This window comes from Hemicordylus capensis, chromosome 6 (assembly GCF_027244095.1).
Source record: "Hemicordylus capensis ecotype Gifberg chromosome 6, rHemCap1.1.pri, whole genome shotgun sequence".
NCBI lineage: Eukaryota > Metazoa > Chordata > Lepidosauria > Squamata > Cordylidae > Hemicordylus > Hemicordylus capensis.
The window spans coordinates 146,579,810-146,601,582 of record NC_069662.1 but is presented as its reverse complement, the minus strand read 5'-3'; the positions used below and the strand labels follow the sequence as shown (position 1 = coordinate 146,601,582).

At 44.8% G+C, this 21,773-nt stretch overlaps 1 protein-coding gene across 7 annotated transcripts in view; it reads right to left on the bottom strand.

Annotated features, from left to right (window-relative positions):
- Window positions 1-21,773, bottom strand: part of CCDC7 (coiled-coil domain containing 7) — a 457,188-nt gene that overhangs the window by 228,323 nt on the left and 207,092 nt on the right. For all 7 annotated transcript variants that reach the window (XR_008309433.1, XM_053259060.1, XM_053259062.1 and 4 more), the window contains 6 exons: window positions 16,236-16,355; window positions 15,400-15,522; window positions 15,203-15,322; window positions 12,763-12,885; window positions 10,346-10,465; window positions 8,444-8,569 (listed from right to left, as the gene is read on the bottom strand). Coding sequence is in view for 6 of the 7 variants with exons in the window: in XM_053259060.1 (XP_053115035.1) it covers window positions 8,444-8,569; window positions 10,346-10,465; window positions 12,763-12,885; window positions 15,203-15,322; window positions 15,400-15,522; window positions 16,236-16,355 (732 nt within the window). In the remaining variant the exon portion in view is untranslated. The remainder of the gene's footprint in view (window positions 1-8,443; window positions 8,570-10,345; window positions 10,466-12,762; window positions 12,886-15,202; window positions 15,323-15,399; window positions 15,523-16,235; window positions 16,356-21,773) is intronic.

Sequence of the window (21,773 nt, the reverse complement as noted above, 5' to 3'; positions counted from 1 at the left end):
TCTATTTTATGGGTTTTATAGATGCTCTCTTTTAATTATAGATTCTAGTTTTAAAGTTTTACCCTACTGCTTTTAATAATTGCTAATTTTACAGTTTCTATGTCTCTTTTTACTTTATGCTGGTCAAAGACTGAAATAAAGGAATTGATTGAAAAGGAATATTTTATAATCATCCAATCACCCCTTAGTTTAGTTTAGCCACAATGATCCATGCCCTTGTCACCTCATGGTTAAACTACTGTTAATGCCCTGGGGTTGGCCTTGGGGACAAAACAGGTTGCTTACCTATGACAGGTGATCTCTCTGGTGATCCATGTTCACTCACAACTGGGTGTTCTGCACCTGTGCATTAGTCCCGTGGAGGAATATCGAGCTCCAAGAGGTGCTATCCAGAATTCTGAGGAATGTGGGAAGTGTCTGCCAAAAGATGTGGGAGAGTGCTCTCTCTCCCAGTTCCTGAAGTGGCTACTGCGATGTGAGAAGAGATGAAGACATGCAGAGTCCAAGTGAGAACAGGTAAGAGTCTAATACTGTGGAGACACGCTAGCAGTGGGTTAGTTTGGGTGTGTGTTGTGAGTGAATCACCAGAGAGATCACCTGTTGTAGATAATAAATGTGTTTATCTCTGAGGTTATCCACGTTCCCTCACAACTGGGTGATTGACTAGCTCCAGATATGGAAGTGGTTGCTAACATGATCCGAGCACATTTTTTCAAAACCACCCAAACAAAGTTGATGTCAGCAGCAGAGTGGAGATATTCAGCATAGTGTTTTAGAAAGCTTAAGTCCGAACACCAGGTAGCAGCCATGCAGATATCAGCCACGCTGTAGCCCCATATGGGCAGCAAAGGAGACCATGGCCCTAATAGGATAAGCTCAGACTCTAGCTGGAGGCTGGACCCCTTGCTGTCTATAGCATGAGAAAATGAGATCAACAAGCCAGATAGAGAGTCTCTGATGGGAGATGGGGCAACTCTTGTTGCTTCTGGAACTGGAGATAAAAAGCTTGTTCGATTGATGGAAGGATTTGTGCGGTCCAGATAGCAAAGGAGGCATCTACAGACATCTAGAGAGTGCATAGACCTTTCTAAAGGCACCAAAGGGTTAATGAAGAAGGTAGGCAAAATAATGTCCTGGTTGAAATGGAAATAGGAGACCACCTTTGGGTGGAATGAGGGTTCAGGATGAAGGATTACCTTGTGTGGGTAGTCCTTGGTATATGGCAAATCAGCCCTTAAATAAGAAAGTCCACTGCCTTGCCTTGCCAAGGTGATGACTATCAGAGTTTCTCAAGCAAGAGGAGGGAAGAAGCTCAAAGGGCAGCTCAGAATCTCCACAGCTTGATAGGTTCTCATATAAGGGAGTACAAGTTGTTAACTCCCTTAAGGAACCTCTTAGAGTCCACCGTGCTTGTTGCATCGCAATTAATGCTTGAGGCCAACTTAGAGTTAAAAGCGCAGACCACAACTAGGGAGTTGGGAGCGGAATGCTTAAACAGAAAGGGGCAAGACTCTTCTTGCAACCTGTAAAGACTCTCCAGCTGCTTAGAGGTGGTGGTAGACGTGACAGGACTGTCTCATTGGCAGTGAAGCCGGTTTAGCTGCGGAAGCTGTAGAAAGGAAAAAATAGGCTCTTTAATTTCCTGGACAGGAGTTTGGATTTCAAGACCAAGGGCCTTAGCCAATTAAGTGACCAGAACCCTGTAAGATCTGGTCTTCTCCATGGAGAAGCGGAAGGTGAAGCAGTCATACATTCATCCAGAGATGAATGTGACTGAATCTTATCTTCATCAAAAGAAGAGGAAGAATTATATTCTCCCTCAGATTGCACTAACTCTGTTGATGTTTGTGGAGGATTCAAAGGCTGCTGCTCCATTTCTCATGCAGGTGCTGTTGGCGTAGGAATAATCGGAGTAGGCAAAGCTACAGGAGCAGCAGATCACTTGAAAGATGACTCAGTAGGCAAAGTCTCCTTTGGTACAGGTGTAGTAGGTTCAAAAAGGAGGCCTCTAAATATCATCATTTTCCACCACCTGCATTCCTCAAAATCACAAGGAGGACCAGGAGAGGCAAAATGAAACAGATCCCTGTAACAGTCATGTCCGTAGATATGCCTGCGGCCAAGGGCACAAGAAGACCTCAGGTAATTGAGAGGACAAGATGGAAGATGGGGAGCAGAGTAGTGGAAGTGTCACTTCCAAGGGTAGGGAGGGGAGCATCTTGGGGTATGACACACTGGGAATGCTGAAGGGGTCTTTGGCACCTAGAGGAGAGCTGGTCTTGTGGTAGCAAGCATGACTTGTCCCCATAGCTAAGCAGGGTCTACCCTGGCTGTATATGGATGGGAGACTTGATATGTGAGCACTGCAAGATATTCCCCTCAGGGGATGAAGCCGCTCTAGGAAGAGCAGAAGGTTCCAAGTTCCCTCCCTGGCTTCTCCAAGATAGGGCTGAGAGAGAGTCCTGCCTGCAACCTTGGAGAAGCCGCTGCCAGTCTGTGAAGACAATACTGAGCTAGATAGACCAATGGTCTGACTCAGTATATGGCAGCTTCCTATGTTCCTATCTGGGATTGAAGCAACATCAGCAGCATCCAGACCATGTAACAGGAACTCCTTAAAAGTGGATGTAGAAGGGGTTGTAGTGGTTGAACTTATCAGGGATTCCAGGCATCAAGCAGGGGTTGTTGAGAAAGATGGAGAAAGCTCTATGGGAGAGTGCAGACAATCTTTGTCTGACCCCTAGCCGCCTCTATGAGGTGAGTGGCCAGGTGAGGAAGCAAGTGAGTCTAGCACATTTGGAGATGGAGGCATCACTGGTACTGGGGAAAGATGTGTTGCTGATGGTATCAGATGGAGATCTGCCAGAGGTTTGGTGGTCATAGATGTTGTTGATGGTGAAGTGATGGTAGAGATCAGCGGAGTCTTCTGGATGTGTAGAGCTGGTATCGAAAGAGATGATGTTGATAATGTCAATGCCGAGGTCGACACATGGTCCAAAGTCCCAGAAACAACTACAGTTTTCAGCGTTAACAACACATGGAACATAGGAAGCTGCCATATACTGAGTCAGACCATTGGTCTATCTAGCTCAGTATTGTCTTCACAGACTAGCAGCAGCTTCTCCAAGGTTGCAGGCAGGAATCTCTCTCAGCCCTATCTTGAAAACACCAGGAAGGGAACTTGGAACCAAGATGCTCTTCTCAGAGCGGCTCCATTCCCTGAGGGGAGCAGGTGCAGAAGGTTTAGTTGATGGAGTTCCTCAAGGTTGAGCCATTGAAGGAGACAGGGTATGTGGCAACGACATCGAAGTCAGTGAGACAGGAGCCCATAACATTGTCAATGTCCATGGTAAAGCAGAAGAAGCCACTTGGATTCTGGTTGCCTAGAGGTGTCAGAGCAATCGTGCTTGCGCTTATGTTGATGCCATTGGTTGCCTTTTTCAACAGAGGCCATCTTCTTAAATGCAGAGGCACCATGGTGCTTTATTTATTATTTAGTTAGTTAGTCAAATTTGTACACTGCCCCAAACTTTCATCTCTGTGCGGTTAACAATAACATGAAACAAGTTAAAACATACACAAAAATCTTAAAACAATTTAGGCAATCTAAAAATAAAAACAGACTAAAACTTAATAATTTTAAAAGCTGGGAAGCTTGGGTGAAGAGATGAGTTTTCAAGTGCTTTTAAAAAATTGTCAGAGATCGGGAGGATCGTATTTCAGTAGGGAGCATGGAGGGCAGCAGAGCAGATCAAAGAGACTACTTAGACTGGCCTGTTGTTCTGGCTCTTAGGGTGTTGGCCAAAACCCTTTCTTTGGTATGGCTGGTATTGTCGCCAGAAATCCTTTTGCTCATGTTGTTTAAAAAGGGCATGTTGTTTCCCATATGGGTGGTAATGGGATGTTGCAGAAGATGCTGAGGCCGTTGCCATGAATGTCTTTGCTGTATACTTTGATTTCTTTAAAGACACTATAGTGGAGTTTCCAGGCACGGAGCCAGCTGAGTGGCGGCCTGGGTCCAGCCCTGCCCGGCGGTCCCTCTGATGACATCCCGTGTGCGTGACGTCACGTGTATGGGGCATGCCTGAACCCCAAGAGAAATCTCCTCCCTGCCCACAAGCGACCGCTTGCCCATCCTTTTCAGGCAGCATCTAAAGGCAGAATAGATGCTTTCAGGCAGTAAGCGCTGCCTGAAATGACAGGGAAGGGCTTGCTCAGGCTCTTTGGATCTTGAGGCCACACACCCCTGGGGGCTTCAGTGGCCCCTACCATTGGCAGCCCAGGTTCTTTGAATCCGTTCGCACAATGGTGGCTACACCCCTGGGAGTCTCACTAAATAGTGGAGACTAACACAGTACAGACTATCTAAATAACATAGTGGAGTCTATTGATAAATAAATAACATAGTGGGGTCTCACTTTAGTGTGCTCTCACTAAATAAGCCCTTTCTGTCATAAGCCAAGTTCTCCACACAGTCACACATGTCTTGCTGAAGGTTCGTGGATCTCAACCATGCATGACAGAGTATGGTTACTGCTGTCACCATGGCTCAAGATTCAGTCTCAGCTAAATGTCTGAAGATGCTGCTATGTTGCCAGTGACAGCAGTGTTTTTTTCATATACAGGTGAAACTCGGAAAATTAGAATATCGTGCAAAAGTCCATTAATTTCAGTAATGCAAATTAAAAGATGAAACTGATATATGAGACAGACGCATTACATGCAAAGCGAGCTAAGTCAAGCCTTAATTTGTTATAATTGTGATGATCATGGAGTACAGCTCATGAAAACCCCAAATCCACAATCCCAGAAAATTAGAATATTACATGGAACCAAGAAGACAAGGATTGTAGAATAGAACAATATCAGACCTCTGAAAAGTATAAGCATGCATATGTATTCAGTACTTAGTTTGGGCCCCTTTTGCAGCAATTACTGTCTCAATGTGGCGTGGCATGGATGCTATCATCCTGTGGCACTGATGAGGTGTTATGGAAGACCAGGATGCTTCATTAGTGGCCTTCAGCTCTTCTGCATTGTTTGGTCTCATGTCTCTCATCCTTCTCTTGGCAATGCCCCATAGATTCTCTATGGGGTCAGGTCAGGCGAGTTTGCTGGCCAGTCAAGCACAGTACACTGTATACTTTTCAGAGGTCCGATATTGTTCTATTCTACAATCATTGTCTTCTTGGTTCCATGTAATATTCTAATTTTCCGGGATTGTGGATTCGGGGTTTTCATGAGCTGTACACCATGATCATCACAATTATAACAAATTGTGTTAATTGTATAAGGCTTGACTTATCTCGCTTTGCATGTAATGCGTCTGTCTCATATATCAGTTTCACCTTTTAATTTGCATTACTGAAATTAATGGACTTTTGCACGATATTCTAATTTTCCGAGTTTCACCTGTACTTCTGTGAATCTGTCCTGAAATTCCTCAGGAGTCAATGAAGTTGAATCCTGTAGCAAAATGTCCCACAAATAATGATTGTATCTGGCCAAGCAGGCTGCATAGTTAGATATTCTTATAGCCAAACTGGAAGTGGAATAGATCTTCCTTCCCATAACATCCATTTCACTTTCATCCTTATCAGAAGGCGTAGTGTGACAGCGGCCAGTAGGGGTGTGTCCGAACCGGTCCGGAAGCCATTGTAAAGGCCTCTGGACTTTCCAGACCGGTTCGGATCTGGCTGGTTCGGGTCCGTGTGGGGGGGTTCCTTTAAGGGCGGGGAGGGTTTACTTACCCCCCCGCCACTTGCCCCCGTCCAGCGCGCGTATTTAATGTAATAATTGGGGCAGCAGGATACTTCCCTGCTGCCCCTTGTCCCTCTGCAATGCCGCCAGCCGCTTTGACTCACAGTTTTGAAAGTAATTACTGCTGCCCAGTGCCAATAATGAAGTTGAAGAAGAAGCCGGCCTCCACTTCGGCGCCTCTCCGCCCGGCGGGTCCCCCAGGAGCCACCGCCACCTCCCAGCAGCCACTGAGAGCGGCTCTGCCATGGAGGACGCGCCGCGGCAACCCTCACTTCCGGCTACCATGCGACTTTCCCCCACATACAGAGTGGCTGCATTCTGCCACTCTGTATGCGGGGGAAGTCGCATGGAAGCCGGAAGTGAGGGTTGCATCACTTCCGGCTTCCATTCGACTTCCCCCGCATACAGAGTGGCAGAATGCAGCCACTCTGTATGTGGGGGAAAGTCGCATGGTAGCCGGAAGTGAGGGTTGCCGCGGCGCGTCCTCCATGACAGAGCCGCTCTCAGTGGCTGCTGGGAGGCGGCGGCGGCTCCTAGGGGAGCCGCCGGGCGGAGAGGCGCCGAAGTGGAGGCCGGCTTCTTCTTCAACTTCATTATTGGCACTGGGCAGCAGTAATTACTTTCAAAACTGTGAGTCAAAGCGGCTGGCGGCATTGCAGAGGGACAAGGGGCAGCAGGGAAGTATCCTGCTGCCCCAATTATTACATTAAATACGCGCGCTGGACGGGGGCAAGTGGTGGTGGGGGTAAGTAAACCCTCCCCGCCCTTAAAGGAACCCACCCCACAGTGCCGGACCGCAGCTCTGCGGTTCAGTGCACACCCCTAGCGGCCAGATTTTGACGTGGACGCGCAATCAATTATTTTATTTTATTTATTTATTCATTTATTTATTTACCTGGCAATGGCTTAAGAATGGCAACTTGAAGAAAGAAACTGAGGTTTTAATACTGGCTGCACAAGAACAGGCACTAAGAACAAATGCAATAAGAGCAAAAGTAGAAAAATCAACAACAAAAAGCAAGTGCCGCCTTTGTAAAGAAGCAGATGAAACAGTGGACCACCTAATCAGCTGTTGTAAAAAGATCGCTCAGACTGTCTATAAACAAAGGCATGACAAGGTAGCAGGGATGATACACTGGAACATCTGCAAAAAATACAAGCTACCTATAGCCAAAAATTGCTGGGACCATAAAATTGAAAAAGTTGTAGAAAATGAAGATGCAAAAATATTATGAGACTTCCGACTACAAACAGACAAACATCTGCCACACAATACACCAGATATAACTGTAGTCGAGAAGAAAGAAAAACAAGTTAAAATAATCGACATAGCAATACCAGGGGATAGCAGAATAGAAGAAAAAGAAATAGAAAAAATCACAAAATACAAAGATCTACAAATTGAAATTGAAAGGCTGTGGCAGAAAAAGACCAAAGTAATCCCAGTAGTAATTGATGCCCTAGGTGCAATTTCAAAAACACAGGTTGCTTACCTGTAACAGGTGATCTGGTAGTGATGCCTCGACAGACAGAGGCTCGTGCAGAGGCAGTTAAAAGGCGTCGCGAGGAGCTAATCAACATTACCCGAAGTGTCTTGCGCAGGTACAGAACCCATTTTTATGTTTGTTGAGGCCTCACTATCCAGATCAACTTGAAGAGCACCTCAACACCATAGAGGTCACAGAAATCACCATCAGCCAATTACAAAAAGCAAGTTTACTGGTACCAGCCTATATTCTGCGACGATATCTATAATAACAGCAACAACACTGATAATAAAATTCAGCCATCCCAGGTCCTTGGGAAGGACTCGATGTCTGGATAAAACAAACCAGTCAATAACACCTGACTGTGTAAACAAGAAATAATAATAATAGAGCCCCTGGTGGCGCAGTGGTAAAACTGCCGCCCTGTAACCAGAAGGTTACAAGTTCGATCCTGACCAGGGGCTCAAGCCTTCCATCCTTCCGAGGTCGGTAAAATGAGTACCCAGAATGTTGGGGGGCAATATGCTAAATCATTGTAAACCGCTTAGAGAAGCTCTCTTAGAGAGCTTCCAGCTATAGAGCGGTATATAAATGTAAGTGCTATTGCTATAATGTTTTATTGCTTGAAAGAGAATATTAAAGAGTAATGTGTATGTAAGCCACCATGATTTCATATATGAAGAGGGCATATAAAGTTTTTAAATACATAAATAAATATATAAATATTCACTATTGCATTTTTCTCTGATCTGAAGCCCAAAATTTGCTCCCAAAGCAGCGTAAAATTCAATATAAACACCAACTAAAATGTCATACAAAATGCATCTTAAGCACAAAGCTATAAGCATATCCTATAATTTAAGGCCAATGGGAGGGCATCTAGTTGCTCTCTCTCTGATAGCCTCAGTGGTGACAGTGATAATTACTCCTTGAACACTAGCAATATTTATTTATTTATTGTTACATTTTATACCACCTTTCATAAATATAATCTCAAGGTGGTTTACAAAACATTTAAAAACTATATAAAACCATAAGAAACTACACAATAATCATTCAAAAAGAATATAAAAATACAAATCTAATTAAAAACATGTACAATAGAACTATAAGATAAAAAGCAGCAGCACAACTCTCATTTAAAAGCCTATGCATACGTATTGCCCTTTTAAAAATATCTCTTAATTTCTCCTTACCAGGAGGTTGTACAATTATAGCTTTTTCAAAACTACGACGTTCTGCATCACGTATATCCTGCTTGGTTTCCTCTAGCTCTGCAGACAAATGTTTCTGTTGCTCAGCTAGCTCCCGAAGTTTATACTCTAGAAAATAAAATCAAGCCAGTTACAACAAAATATATTCTGAACTAACTACACTAAACACAAAAGTGGAATTAGTATATATTTGTTTACAGAAGTCTAGTTTGCTCTTTAGTTGAAGGCTAGAAGCATCTTGGGGTTACAGATCCTGTCTCTGGGAATCTGAAGTGATGTTATGAATCTTCTGCTATGTTGGAGTGCAGGGCATTTGCCCTGACCTATGTATAGGTCACTATACTAGTATATTTGTAAATAAAGCCAATGTTACAAAATGACATCGAGATTAAGTGTTTTGTCACCCCCCAAAAGCCAAATCTGAGTAGTTCTGTCCTTTGAATATATATAGCATGTCCAGGTAATATTTTTTCCCCTTCTGTATGCATGGTCCTTTAAAAAATAAAAATCACATCTGTGGACAGGGATAATCCAAACTGCAACTTCAGCATAGTGGGGTGTTTAACTTTCTTGATCCTTTCTATGGTTCTGGTGAAAGCTACCATCTTGAACCTGCTATTTTATCTCTATTTTATTTTGTGGCAAATAGCAGCCTGGAAAAAGCAATTTTCTTTAGGACCATGGAGAATGGATTAAAGAGTTCCATCCCTCTTCGAGCACACTGTGGTTCCAACAGATGCTATTAAATTCTGCCACCGCAGAGATGCTATTAAAAAATCAATTCACACAAAGGAAAAAGACTTTATATTCATATTGAGTTTTCCCATAGTATAGCTCACTATCTCTCTGTCAGTCATTTGCCAAATGACTATAAAAAAGCTTTGTCTTCAAACTACACAAATTTCCCTCTTCCCTCTATCCAAGCCCTAATGGCTTGGTCCTTCAAAATGCTCAAGGGATCTTTAGCAATCAGGAGATCATATCCTGATAATTAGCTCCCATGAAGATATAGAAACTATTCTGGGTAATTAACAACCATCCAAATTAAGGGACTGTCACACCACAGCAGAACAATAATAATGCTTTGCATGGATATAGTGCTTGATAACCACTTCCGGAGACCTAGGAGTGTTGGCTGCAGAAGTAAAAACAACGAATAATTTTAGGGTACCTTAATGACTAACCAATTAATGTAGCATAAACCTTTGTGGGCTACAACCCACTGCATTAGATGCATGAAGTGTCGTGTGTGTGTGTGTGTGTGTGTTTAAAAGTCTTAACAATTGCATTCAAATGTTACAAACCAATTATTCTAAGACTGAGAGACAGACAGACGCACACACACACACATCTATATCTCTATATCTATATCTAGATATTTAATTAGTAAAAGAACTGACAAATACAGTAATCGTTAATAACAAGATCCTTTGACTCAGCTTAAGTTAAGTGACACTGTTATGTGATAGAAAAACCTCAACTCCAATTCTGACCTGTACATAAACTCTCTAACTTCTTAATAAATTCTAACATAATTTAAACTGCACTTGAGACTGCTGAATTAGTATTCTGAAGTCTTAATAACAGCATTCAAATGTCATAAAACCATTATTCTAAGCAAGATAGATGTTAACTCCATATATTTTTTCAAGAATTACCTTTCTGGTGGATTAAACTTTTATTATGAGCTAGACTAGCATTAACAAGGAAAGGCCCTTATACACATGGTGTACCATAAGTACTTGTACAAAAGCAATTCTCTGGAGAAAGGAAAGCCTACCTCATACTGACCATATACACCATTCAAATATAGAGTCCCTATTTCCATGTACATATGTTTCATATTGTAGCTACAAGCAATAAAATAAATACAAGAATATGTACCACTGATGCTGCCTGGTTGAGTGGCTGCTAGAGCCTGAGCTTCTTGTAGCTCTTTTTGTTTGAATTCCAAATTTTTCAGTAAATGTTCCTTCTTCTCAGACAGTTCATACAATTCCCTTTCTGTAAAAAGAAATAGTTTACTTTCAACAAGGCACCTCATGGAGAATACTGTCAAATAACCTCATCACTCTCATCATTGAATAAATGCATGACCACTAACATCATTGCATTCCTCCCTCAAAATGGACGAAATTCTTACAAATAACACACACACACACACCCACACACACACACACACACAGAACTGTCATTACAGATTTTTACCCAGGGCAAGGAAATGTCGTGACCTCCTCTGGGAATGTAGCAAAGTAACTTCAAGATCGTCCAAGTCTCTCACAATATTGCACAGATCAGATGAGAGAAGAATAAGCCCAAAAGGTCCACAATTCTCTCAAACTACTTCAATTAACGTTTTGATTAGGAAAGGGGGGGAACTGTACTTCAGTCTTGTACACATTCTGTCACTTTGATTTAAATGTATAATTAAGAGACTTGCTTAACCAGGAAGCTTTTCTTTTTTTAACCAAGGGCAGCAATGGAGGCCCAATCTAAATTGGGATTACTTTCCATACAGAGGTGAGCTTGAGCAACATGAGAACAGTTTTCCCACTGATTATCCCTCTGCACAAAGCAAAATGCCCCTCACACTCAACCATTAGCGGCCGATGAGGGCATTGGTGGAGGGGCGGCGAGAGGCACCTTTAAGAGTAAAAGAATAGGTGCTTATCTCCACTCCCGTCGCACCTGAACACTGCTCAGAGAAGCAGTGTGCCATCCAGCACCCCCTGTGGTGGGGAATCGCTTCCACCACTCACCTGGCCGCCACTCACCTGGCTTCCACAGAGCCGATCCCCTGCCCACGGCCAGGTGAGTGGTGAAGGTGATCCCCCGCTACAGGGGATGCTGGGCGGCACACTGCTTCTCGAAGCAGCGTTCACGTGTGGGAGCAGAGATAAGCACCTATTCTTTTACTCTTAAAGGTGCCTCTCACCACCCCTCCACCAATGCCCTTACCAGCTGCTGCTGCACTCAACTATATGCCCCCAAAGCAGCTATTAGTTCCAAATAGCCTCCTTGGAGGGTCACATAGGAGCGCTCCCAATTTTTATTCGTGTGGGTGGAAACAACTAGGTAGGAAGAGGGAAAAGTTATTGTGTGGAATCAAGGCAGGAAGAAAAGCTGGGTAGGACTGCACTGTCCTACCCAGATTTCATACTCAGCATTTGACCAAGGTAGGAGGAAAAGCTATCCTACCACACAACAACAGAACAAATATTTATATACCACTTTTCAACAAAAGTTTCCAAAGCGGTTTACATAGAAAGAAAAAAATAATAAGATGGATCCCTGTCCCCAAAGGGCTCACAATCTAAAAAGAAACATAAGACAGACACCAGCAACAGTCACGGGAGGGGTACTGTGCTGGGGGTGGATAGGGCCAATTGCTATCCAGCTTTTCCTCCTACCTTACTTCCACACAGTCACTTCTCCCTCCTCCTGTTTAGTTGTTTACACCCTCACAACCAAAAAGTGGGAACACACACAGCTCCTAAACCTGGGTAGGATACTGGTCCTACCCAGTTTTCAGTTGTGTGAATGACCTCCATGTCTTAATGACATGAGCAAGGTAGTTTGGTTTCAGGAGGCTGTGCATAGATTCTGTTGTATTCATTCATTCATTCAATTTCTGTATTGTCCTTCCCAAAATGGCTCAGGGTGGTTCATACAGAGAAATAACAAATAAATAAGATGGATCCCTGTCCCCAAAGGGCTCACAATCTAAAAAGAAATGTAAGATAGACACCAGCAACAGTCACTGGAGGTACTGTGCTGGGGGTGGATAGGGCCAATTTCCCCTTGCTAAATAAAGAGAATCACCATGTTAAAAGGTGCCTCTTTGCCAAATTAGCAGGGGTTGTACTGAGAATTAGTCCTGAAGAGTTAATACAGTAATCCTCACCTTTTCAAGAATTCTGCCTCTTGGCCCAGGAAAAAAGAGTGAGCACTACCAGGTTTAAGGAATATGGGCTTCAGAGTATAGCATGTTTCAACTTCACTGAACACGCAACAAACTTCACTGAATAATTTACTATTATATTTTAATCTTGATTTTAAATCCAAAATTGGCTCCCAAAGCAGCATAAAATTCAATATAAATACCAACTAAAATGTAATACAAAGTGCATCTTGGGCACAGAGGTTTAAGCACATTGTAATCTAAGACCATTGGGAGGACTTCTAGCCACTGCTTCTGATCCCTCTGACGGCCCCAGTGGCAGCAGTAATAATTACTCTTTGAAGGTTAGCGATATGCATATTTTGTGCTTTGTAACAAATGTCTCATAATTTCTTCTTACCAGGAGATTGTACAGTTATAGCTTTTTCAAAAGCATGACGTTCAGCATCAAATATTTCCTGCATAGCCTCTAGATCAGCAGTCAAATGTTTCTGTTGCTCAGCCAGCTCCTGAAGTTTATGCTCTACAAAATAAATTCAAACCAGTTTACAACAAAATATAATTTGAACTAGACTAAATATTGCCTGGTCATGTTATATTTATATTGCTCTACACTTTTAAAAAGGTCAGAATTACTCAGGTTTGGTTTCCTTTGGGTGACAAAACACGATCTTTATATCAATTTTGTAATATTGGCTTTATTTTCAAATACACCAAGTGGAGCAAAGGTCAAGGCAACCATCATGCACTGCAACATAGCAGGAGGTCCATCACATCAGTTCAGATCCCCTGAGATGGATCTGCATGCCCAAAGTGTTTCCAGTATTGAGCAAAAGACCAAACTAGACTTCTTCAAATAAATATTTCTCCTTCTGTGTGTATGGTCCTTAAAAAAAAAAGCATCTGTGGACAGGGATAATGCAAACTGAAGCTACATGTGGAGAAGTGAGCATCTAAATTTCCCACGCTTTAACGGACTGTGAGATCTTTGTGGACAAGAGACCATCTTATTATTGTTGTTTTTCTATGTAAACTGCTTTGAGAATTTTTTGATGAAAAGTAGAAAATAATAATAATACTTACTACTACCACCACCACCACCACCACCACCACTACACCCTGTGATAGGATTCTGATGACAACTGCCCTTTTGAACCTATTATATCTTCCCTTTTACAACAACTAGCAGCCTGGAGGAACAATTTTCTTTAAGACCACGGAGTATGGGTAAAAGAGTTATCTTCTTCTATAGCACACAGTGGTTCCAACAGACATCCCACCATCCTGCAGACGCTATTAAAAAGATTAATATTCACAGACAGAAGGGGAAAGGTGTGTTTAAATTCACATCAAGTTTCCCCAGAGAATAGCTCATTCTCTCACTTTCCATTTCAACCTGAAAAACAGCTTTTTCTTCCACAACACATACTTGCCTCTTCCTCTTATTCAAGCTCTGATGGCTTCATCCTTCAAAACACCCAAGTGATCTTAAGCAATCAGGAGACTATCACCTAATAATTAGCTCCCATGAAGATACATAAACCATCCTGGGGTATTAATAAACAAGCATGCAAACAAAGGAATTGTCACACTACAACAGAACAATACTAATGCTTTGCATGGATATAGTTCTTGTTAACCAGGGTCAGCCCGTCCATTAGGTGAACTAGGTGGTCGCCTAGGGCACCAAGCAGGGAGGGGAGGCTATGGCCTGGGTCACGCCACCTGGCAAGCCATAAGCAGGGCCAGCCCCTCCCACTAGGCAGACCTGGGTGACCACCTGAGGCAGAAACCTGTAGGGTGCACTGTTGCACCCCCTGCCCTGCATGTGTGATAGACACATGCATCTCCCAACATCTGAGCAAGCATACGATAGACATAGCAGGTGCTTCCCATCCCAGTTGCCCACCTGGCCTCCAACTTGCTCTCCTCACCACCTCCCCCTGCCACTCCTACCATTGTTGGCTGCTTCTGGAAAGCTGGTCTGCTGCAGTATGTTATAATCATGTTGCTGCATTGCACAGCAACTTATTATAATGTGCCATGGCAGCTGGCTGCCCAAAAGCAGTAGCAGCAGGTTTGGTGGACAACATCAGCAGAACAGCGAGGACAGGAAGTGGGTGGGCAGGAGGGAAATGTGGACTGCCCACGGGCACACTCAGATGACTGGGACTTCCCGCCCATCCACCCGCTTGTTTGGACAATGGGGACTGCCCACCCATTTACCTACCTACCCGCTCAGATATTGGGAGGCGCCCATCCGTGTGGGCAAAGGGGGCACCCACACAGGTGAACACCAAACCAAGGCTTTGCTTGGGGTACCAGCAATCCTTGGGCTGGCCTTGTTTTTAACCACCTCCAGAGATATAGCAGTGTTGGCTGTAGGAGCAAAACACACACACACAAACATGCACACTGAGTTGTAGGGAAATTTCATGGACTGTAATCCACTGCATTAGGTGCATGAATGTCATCCTTAGTATAGATAGATAGGCAGGCAGGCAAACAAATAAACATGTATTTAGAAGTCTTAACAAAGACATTTTATGTCAAAAATCATTATTCTAAGCAAGATATGTGTTGATAACTCCATATATTTGAAAATGGCCTTTCTTCTGGATTAAACTTTTATGATGAGCTATAGTATCATTGTAGAAAAGCAAGGAAATGCCCTTTAGTCGGTGTACATAGGTGCTTTTATACAAGAACAATCCTCTAGAGTCATGGAAAGTCTGTTGTGCAGTGATCACAAACTCCATTCAAAGATAAAGTTGTTGTTTCCAAGTACGTATGTTTAATATTGTAACTTCAAGCATTAAAAGAAAAATGAGAATACATACCACTGATGCTGCCTGGATTGATTGCTGCTAAAGCCTGAGCTTCTTGTAGTTCTTTCTGTTTGGCTTCCAAATCTTTCAATAAAAGTTGCTTCTTCATGGACAGATCATATAATTCCCTCTCTGCAAAAAGAAATATTTTACTGTAAAAAAAAGATACATATTTTGTGCCTTTTAAAAAAAATCTATTTTCTCCTTACCAGGTTGTACAGTAACAGCCTTTTCAAAAACATGATGTTCTGCAACACGTATATCCTGTGCAGTTGCCTCTAGGTCTGCAGTCAAATGTTTCTGCTGCTCAGCTAGCTCCTGAAGTTTATATTCTAAAAAATAATTTCAAGGCAGTTCACAACTACATTCAACACAAATGTGCAATCAATATACAATATTACCTTGTTCAGGACCACAGGAGTAGCTATTATTGAATAAGGGGAGAGGGAGACAAATGTCCTTGGACCTTTGTGGGGGACGTCCACTGGTTGAGTGACAGTTCACTCTTCACTCTCCGCATCCTCCTTCCCCAACTCACTGGTATGCTGTTGGCTCCTGATTAGAGGACTCATCTCAGCTTCATGTGAATTGAGGCCAGAAAGGGAGGGGAGAGGAATGTCACGCAGCATCCCTCCCTCCTTCGCATGATCTGGCTAATGCTCAGGTTTAGCCCACCTCCCCCTCAGACTAACTGACATGCTCAACAGCAAGGGAAATAGCGCTGAGCTTCACCCATCCATTCAAGAGTAGCAGAAGAGGAGGAAGGCTTCCTGACACTCCTTCCCCCTTGCCCTTCTCTCTCGAAACTGAGACACAGCTGAGAAGATATTCAGTTAAAGAAGTTTGGAGCCCTTTTTTGAACCATGCCCTCATTTAAAAAAACCAGGGAGAAATCATAATACTCCTTTTCTCTGGTTTCCCCTCTCAAGAAAAAAATTAATTCCTTAGCAACTAGGTTCAGTCTATCCCTTGGAATACTTTGACGTGTGTGTGTGTGGGGGGGCAGGGGGGCTTCAAGCATTAAAATATATAAGAGAATACACACCACTGACGCTGCCTGGTTGGATAGCTGCTAAAGCCTGAGCTTCCTGTAGTTCTTTCTGTTTGGATTCCAAATCTTTCAATAAAAGTTGCTTCTTCTCAGACAATTTGTATAATTCCCTTTCTGCAAAAAGAAATATTTTACAGTCATCCAATCACCCCTTGGAAAATACTTTTAAATTGCTACCTCTGTCCTAAAGCTTCAAAAAATGAAGAAAGTTATTCAAAATTGAACAAATGCCTATGAATATCAAAACAGCTTTATTGAAATACCTGTGTTAATATCATTGCAAATATTAACATAGGGAAAGAAGGCTACATGAAATCCTCCTGAAAAGGTAATAAACAGGTCTGGTCCAAGGACTGCTAGCGCCCCACGCAAAGCCTGGATTTGGAGCCCACCCCCGCCCCTTCACCCACATGGATGGGCACCTCCTATCTTCTGAGCAGGTGGGTGGGCGGTCCTCATCATCTGAGCAGGTGGGTAGGTGGACAGGCAGTCTCTGTCATCCGAGTGAGCTGGTGGGCATTCCCCATTGCTCTCCTGCCTGCCTACTTGCTGTCCACACAGATCTACTGCCTTAGCCTGGTGCTCCCTGCTGCTGCTGGCTGCTTCTGGGCAGTCGGCCTGCCATAGTGCATTCTAATGACATTGTCATGCAACGCAGCAACATGATTATAATGTGCTGCAGCAGGCCGGCTGCCCAGAAGCAGCTGGCAGTGGCAGCAGTGCTGGGAGGAGGCATCGAGGAGAGCAAATGGGTGGCCAGGCAGGTGACAAGGATGGGGAGTGCCCAGGAGATGTGTGTGCCTGTCCACGGGTGCAAACAGTGCACCCCACATGTTTCTGCCCCAGGCAGCCACCCCGGCCTACCTAGCGAGTAGGGCCAGCCCTGCTTGCCAGGTGGCATGTGACCCAGGCCATTGGTGCTCTTTCCTGCTTGGTGCTCTCAGAGATTGCCTAGTTCACCTAATGGGCGGGCCGGCCCTGGTAAGAATTGGGTACATCTCTACCAATATCACACAAAGCTACTGGTATGATCTAGGACAGGGTTTTGAACAGACTCAACACAGAATTGCTTGGAAAGGTTCAAAGTTCTCTCAGGCTACTTTTATAAACATATTAATTAGGAGGGGAAGGAAAACAGATCCAGTCTTCTATATCTCCCTATCACTAAGGGCAAACTACTAAATGCATCATTAAGAGACTCCCTTAAAATGCAACATTTTCTGTTTTAGCCAACATCCAGATTGGGTTCACAGTGCATGCAGAGGGAAGCTTTAATTCTCCCTGGGTGCCATTTCCCCACCAAATATTCCCCTGAAAGCTGCTATATGCCCTCCCATCGATAATGCAGTTATTAGCCACAAATAGCCACTCTGGAACACATAGCAACTATACATGGATATTTTTGGTGGGAAAACCATGGGAGGATAACTCACTCGTTTCTTTTGTGCCATGGTCCCAATTTGGATCCCCTTCCATGCCTGCATTTTGGCAAGGGGAAGCTCCTGGATTAAAGCACATATAGTCACATGATTAGGGTAAGTGGAAGGCACTACAAGGTTTATATGGCACAGTTTAGATGTAATGTTATATCATGGTTTAGCACAAACCATAGGGAAGAATCTAATGGAAGAATAGGATTTAGTGCTCCTCTCTTGTGTGCAACACAAGGAACAAACCACAGTTCTCTATTTATCTGAATTCAGGTAAACTGTGGTTTAATTAATAAAAACAGGTTGCTCACCTGTAACTGATGATCTGGAAGGGATCCATTGTATTCATAACATTGGGTTCTGCGCCTGCGCAGTGACCTCACGGACCGATTAGCTAGCTCCTCGCTCCGCCCCTAACTGCCATGCACGAGGCCATGCTGCTCTTATCAGTAGCAGTTGGGGCGTGTCTCTTTCAGTTTCTGGTGGACCGATAGTTGACTCCTTGAAGTCCTTACATGATCTTGTCCTGCTCATTCACCGTGGGGAGGTCCGGGCGGGTCTTATGAATACAACGGATCCCTTCCAGATCATCAGTTACAGGTGAGCAACCTGTTTATCTGGATAGTGATCCGTTGCATTCATAACATTGGGTGATTAGCCAGCTGTAACCCTGGTGGTGGGCAGCAGTCATGGCAGGACCCTTTTCAACACACTCCGCCCAAACTCTCCTTCCTTCGATTGACGAATGTCCAGGGCATAATGCCGTATGAAAGGTTGGCTGGATGTCCAAGTTGCTGTTCTGCAGATGTCATGCATCGGCACTCCCGCCAAATCAGCTGCCGAGGACGCGTAGGCCCTAGTTGAATGCGCAGTAATGGACCCTGGCGGAAGCTTCCCCTGAACAGTATAAGCCAACCTTACTGCTTGTACAATCCACGGAGCCAATCTTTGCCTAGAGACTGGCTTTCCTTTAGAGCGTCCCTTATAGAGGACAAATAGCTTCTTAGTTCGTCGCATACAGCTTGTTGCTTCCATGTAGTACAAAAGTGCTCTACGCACATCCAGAGTATGCATATCTCGTTCTATACTGGACTCTGGGTTCTGGAAAAATGTTGGAAGAATCACGTCTGCATTGATGTGGAAATCCGTCGTCACCTTGGGGCGGAATCTCGGATCCAAGCGTAACGTGACCTTACGTGGATAAAACTGCATGAATGGCCGATCCATCCGGAGGGCAGCCAACTCACTCTCCCTTCGAGCCGTGGTAACCGCGATCAAGAAAGCGGTCTTTAGAGTCTGTAAACATAAAGAAGCCGTAGACATGGGCTCAAACGGCTCTTGAGTCATTGCCTGCAGCACCAATGTTAAATCCCATTGCTGCTGTGGGCGCCGTATTGGCGGAAACAAGTTATTCAAGCCTTTGAGGAAATTCTTGCATTCGGGATGGGAAAACACCGTAGTCTCGTCCCAACCCCTATGCTCTGCCGATATTGCTGACAAGTGAACCTTCAGCGAAGTATCCGCTAAGCCCGTCATCTTGAGAGTTGTCATGTACAACAACACCTGAGTCACACTTGCTCTCCTTGGGAAGAAACCTTGTTCTTTGGCATATTGTTTAAAACGCCTCCACTTACTATCGTAATTCTGGCGCGTTGACTTTTTTCTATTATTTAGCAGTATTCTACTTAGTAGCTTATGCACCACGCTGTCAGTCTTAGTACTTCCACCTGAGGATGTCGCAACGCCCCGTCGCTCTGAGTCAACAAGTCCGGCACGTTGAGAAACTTGTGGTAGACCCCTTTCAACATACGTAGCACCGCTGAAAACCACTGTTGTCTGGGTCACCATGGCGTTATCAAGATGCCCTTTGTGGCGTCCCTGAGCATCTGCACAACAACCTTTGATATCAGCGGCTGCGGGGGGGGGGGAAGGTAGAAAAGACTCCTGGTCCACTTGTATTGAAAAGCGTCCCCTTGCGATCCTGTGCCTACACCTGCACGTGAGCAATACGTTGGACACTTTGCGTTTGCAGCTGTCGCAAACAGATCCACAGTTGGCCATTCCCACTTGTTGAAGAGGGGCCTTAGATAGTCCATACTTATCTCCCACTCGTGGTTGTGACTGCACAGCAGTGACCTGCTGAGACCATCCGCCTGTACATTGTCGACCCCCTTGATGTGTATTGCCATCAACACCATGTCTCGAGCTATGCACCACTCCCAAATGTCTTGACTCAGCACGCAAAGCGACCGAGAGACCGTACCTCCTTGTTTGTTCAGGTACACCATCACTGTGGTGTTGTCCAGCTGAACCTGCACAACCTTTCCTTGCAACAGGGGCTGAAATGCCTTTAGGGCCAAAAATACAGCCAGGAGTTCCAGGTAGTTTATATGTCTGCGCGCTTGCTGACTTGACCAGTGTCCTTGTATCTGATGGTGTAGACAATGCGCTCCCCAACCCCTGTAGGGAAGCATCCGTTATCATACTGCACGCCGGGGTAAGCGGCTGATAAGGTATCCCCAACAGCAAGTTGGCCGGGATTGTCCACCAACTCAGAGATTCCAACACCATGCCCAGGAGTGTTAGTCGCATGTGCTGACTGTCGTGGTTTGGTCAGAAGTGCTTCAGATACCAGTTCTGCAGCATGCGCATACGTAGTCAAGTGTTGCAAACTGTTGTATTGCACGATGCCATCAGTCCCAGGAGCCTCTGTATTGACACCGCCCTTTGTTCTGGGTGTCGTTGAAACAGGCGAATAAGCTCCTTGATCTGTAAGAATCTGGACTCCGGCAGGTACACCCTCTTCTCCTGCATGTCCAATACCGCGCCTATATAATCGACCCTCTTTTTGGGTTCCAACCTGGATTTCTTCAAGTTCACCGTAATTCCCAGGTCCCTTAGAAGATCTAAAACACACTGGACTTACGAAAGTAACCTTTCTCTGTCGTCGCTGACCATCAACCAATCGTCTAAATACGGATATATTACTATACCCATGGTCCTCAAATGCGCCACCACAGCCGCCATCACTTTGGTGAATACCCGTGGCACCGTGGATAAGCTGAACGGCAAAACCACATATTGGTATGCTGTACTTCCGACGGTGAAACGCAGGTATCTCCGATGGTCTTCCCGAATGCCTATGTGAAAATAGGCGTCCTTCAGGTCCAGAGTGACTGCCCATTCCTCCTGCACAAGAAGGTGTAAGATACTTTGCAAGGTTATCATTCTGAATTTTCTTGTGTCTACATACATATTCAGTTCTCTCAAGTCCATAATGGCCCTTATTCCCCCATCTTTCTTGGGGATTTGAAAGTAGCGGGAGTAGAAGCCCCGCATCCTGTCCAACCACCTCACTGGCACAATTGCCTGTTTGTTTATCAACTCCTGCACCTCCTCCAACAACACTTGGGTAGGTCTGGTATACATTATCCCCTGAAAGGGTGGCAAAGCCTTGAACTCTATTGCATAGCATCGGGCTCGTCGCAGCCGAAACGCGCTGCAGTGGTCCCAGCAGAGCTGGTAAACGTAGGGGTGCATGCTGTGGCAACATCGATGGTGTCCTCGGTACCGGGAGGACAAGCGAAGCGCTCAGTACCGACAGCAACCTGACACCTTGGTCCGTTGATACACCCGAGAAGCCATGAAATGTTGTTCCCGTCGGAGTTGTATCAGGGAGTCCAAGAGAGCAAGTAAGTCAGTCTGCGCCTGTGCTCCCTCTGTTATACCTCTCTCCGCAGCATCTTCCCCAAAATCAAGGTAGTCCTCCGGTCTGTACTCCTGTCACGGAGTCGAAGCAGGTGAGACCAGAGGGGTATGCGCTGGGGTAAGCTCCATTGCTGGCCGACGCTGTAGAAGGGGTCTCGCACCCTGTAGATCCAACAGTGCCTCCCTCGACATCGAGCACGACGTCGAAACAAGTCTCGGTACCGAGGATGTCAGCAACATAGGTACATTCTGTCCTACCGACACCTGCGGCCTCGATACCGAGGTTGACGGCGTCATCAAACTTGTCATCGGTTGCAGCAGTTCCTCTGCCGGAGTCAAGGAGTCTTGTGCCGGCATCGAGAATGAGGACACTTCAGCCTGTCGCGGCGTTGCA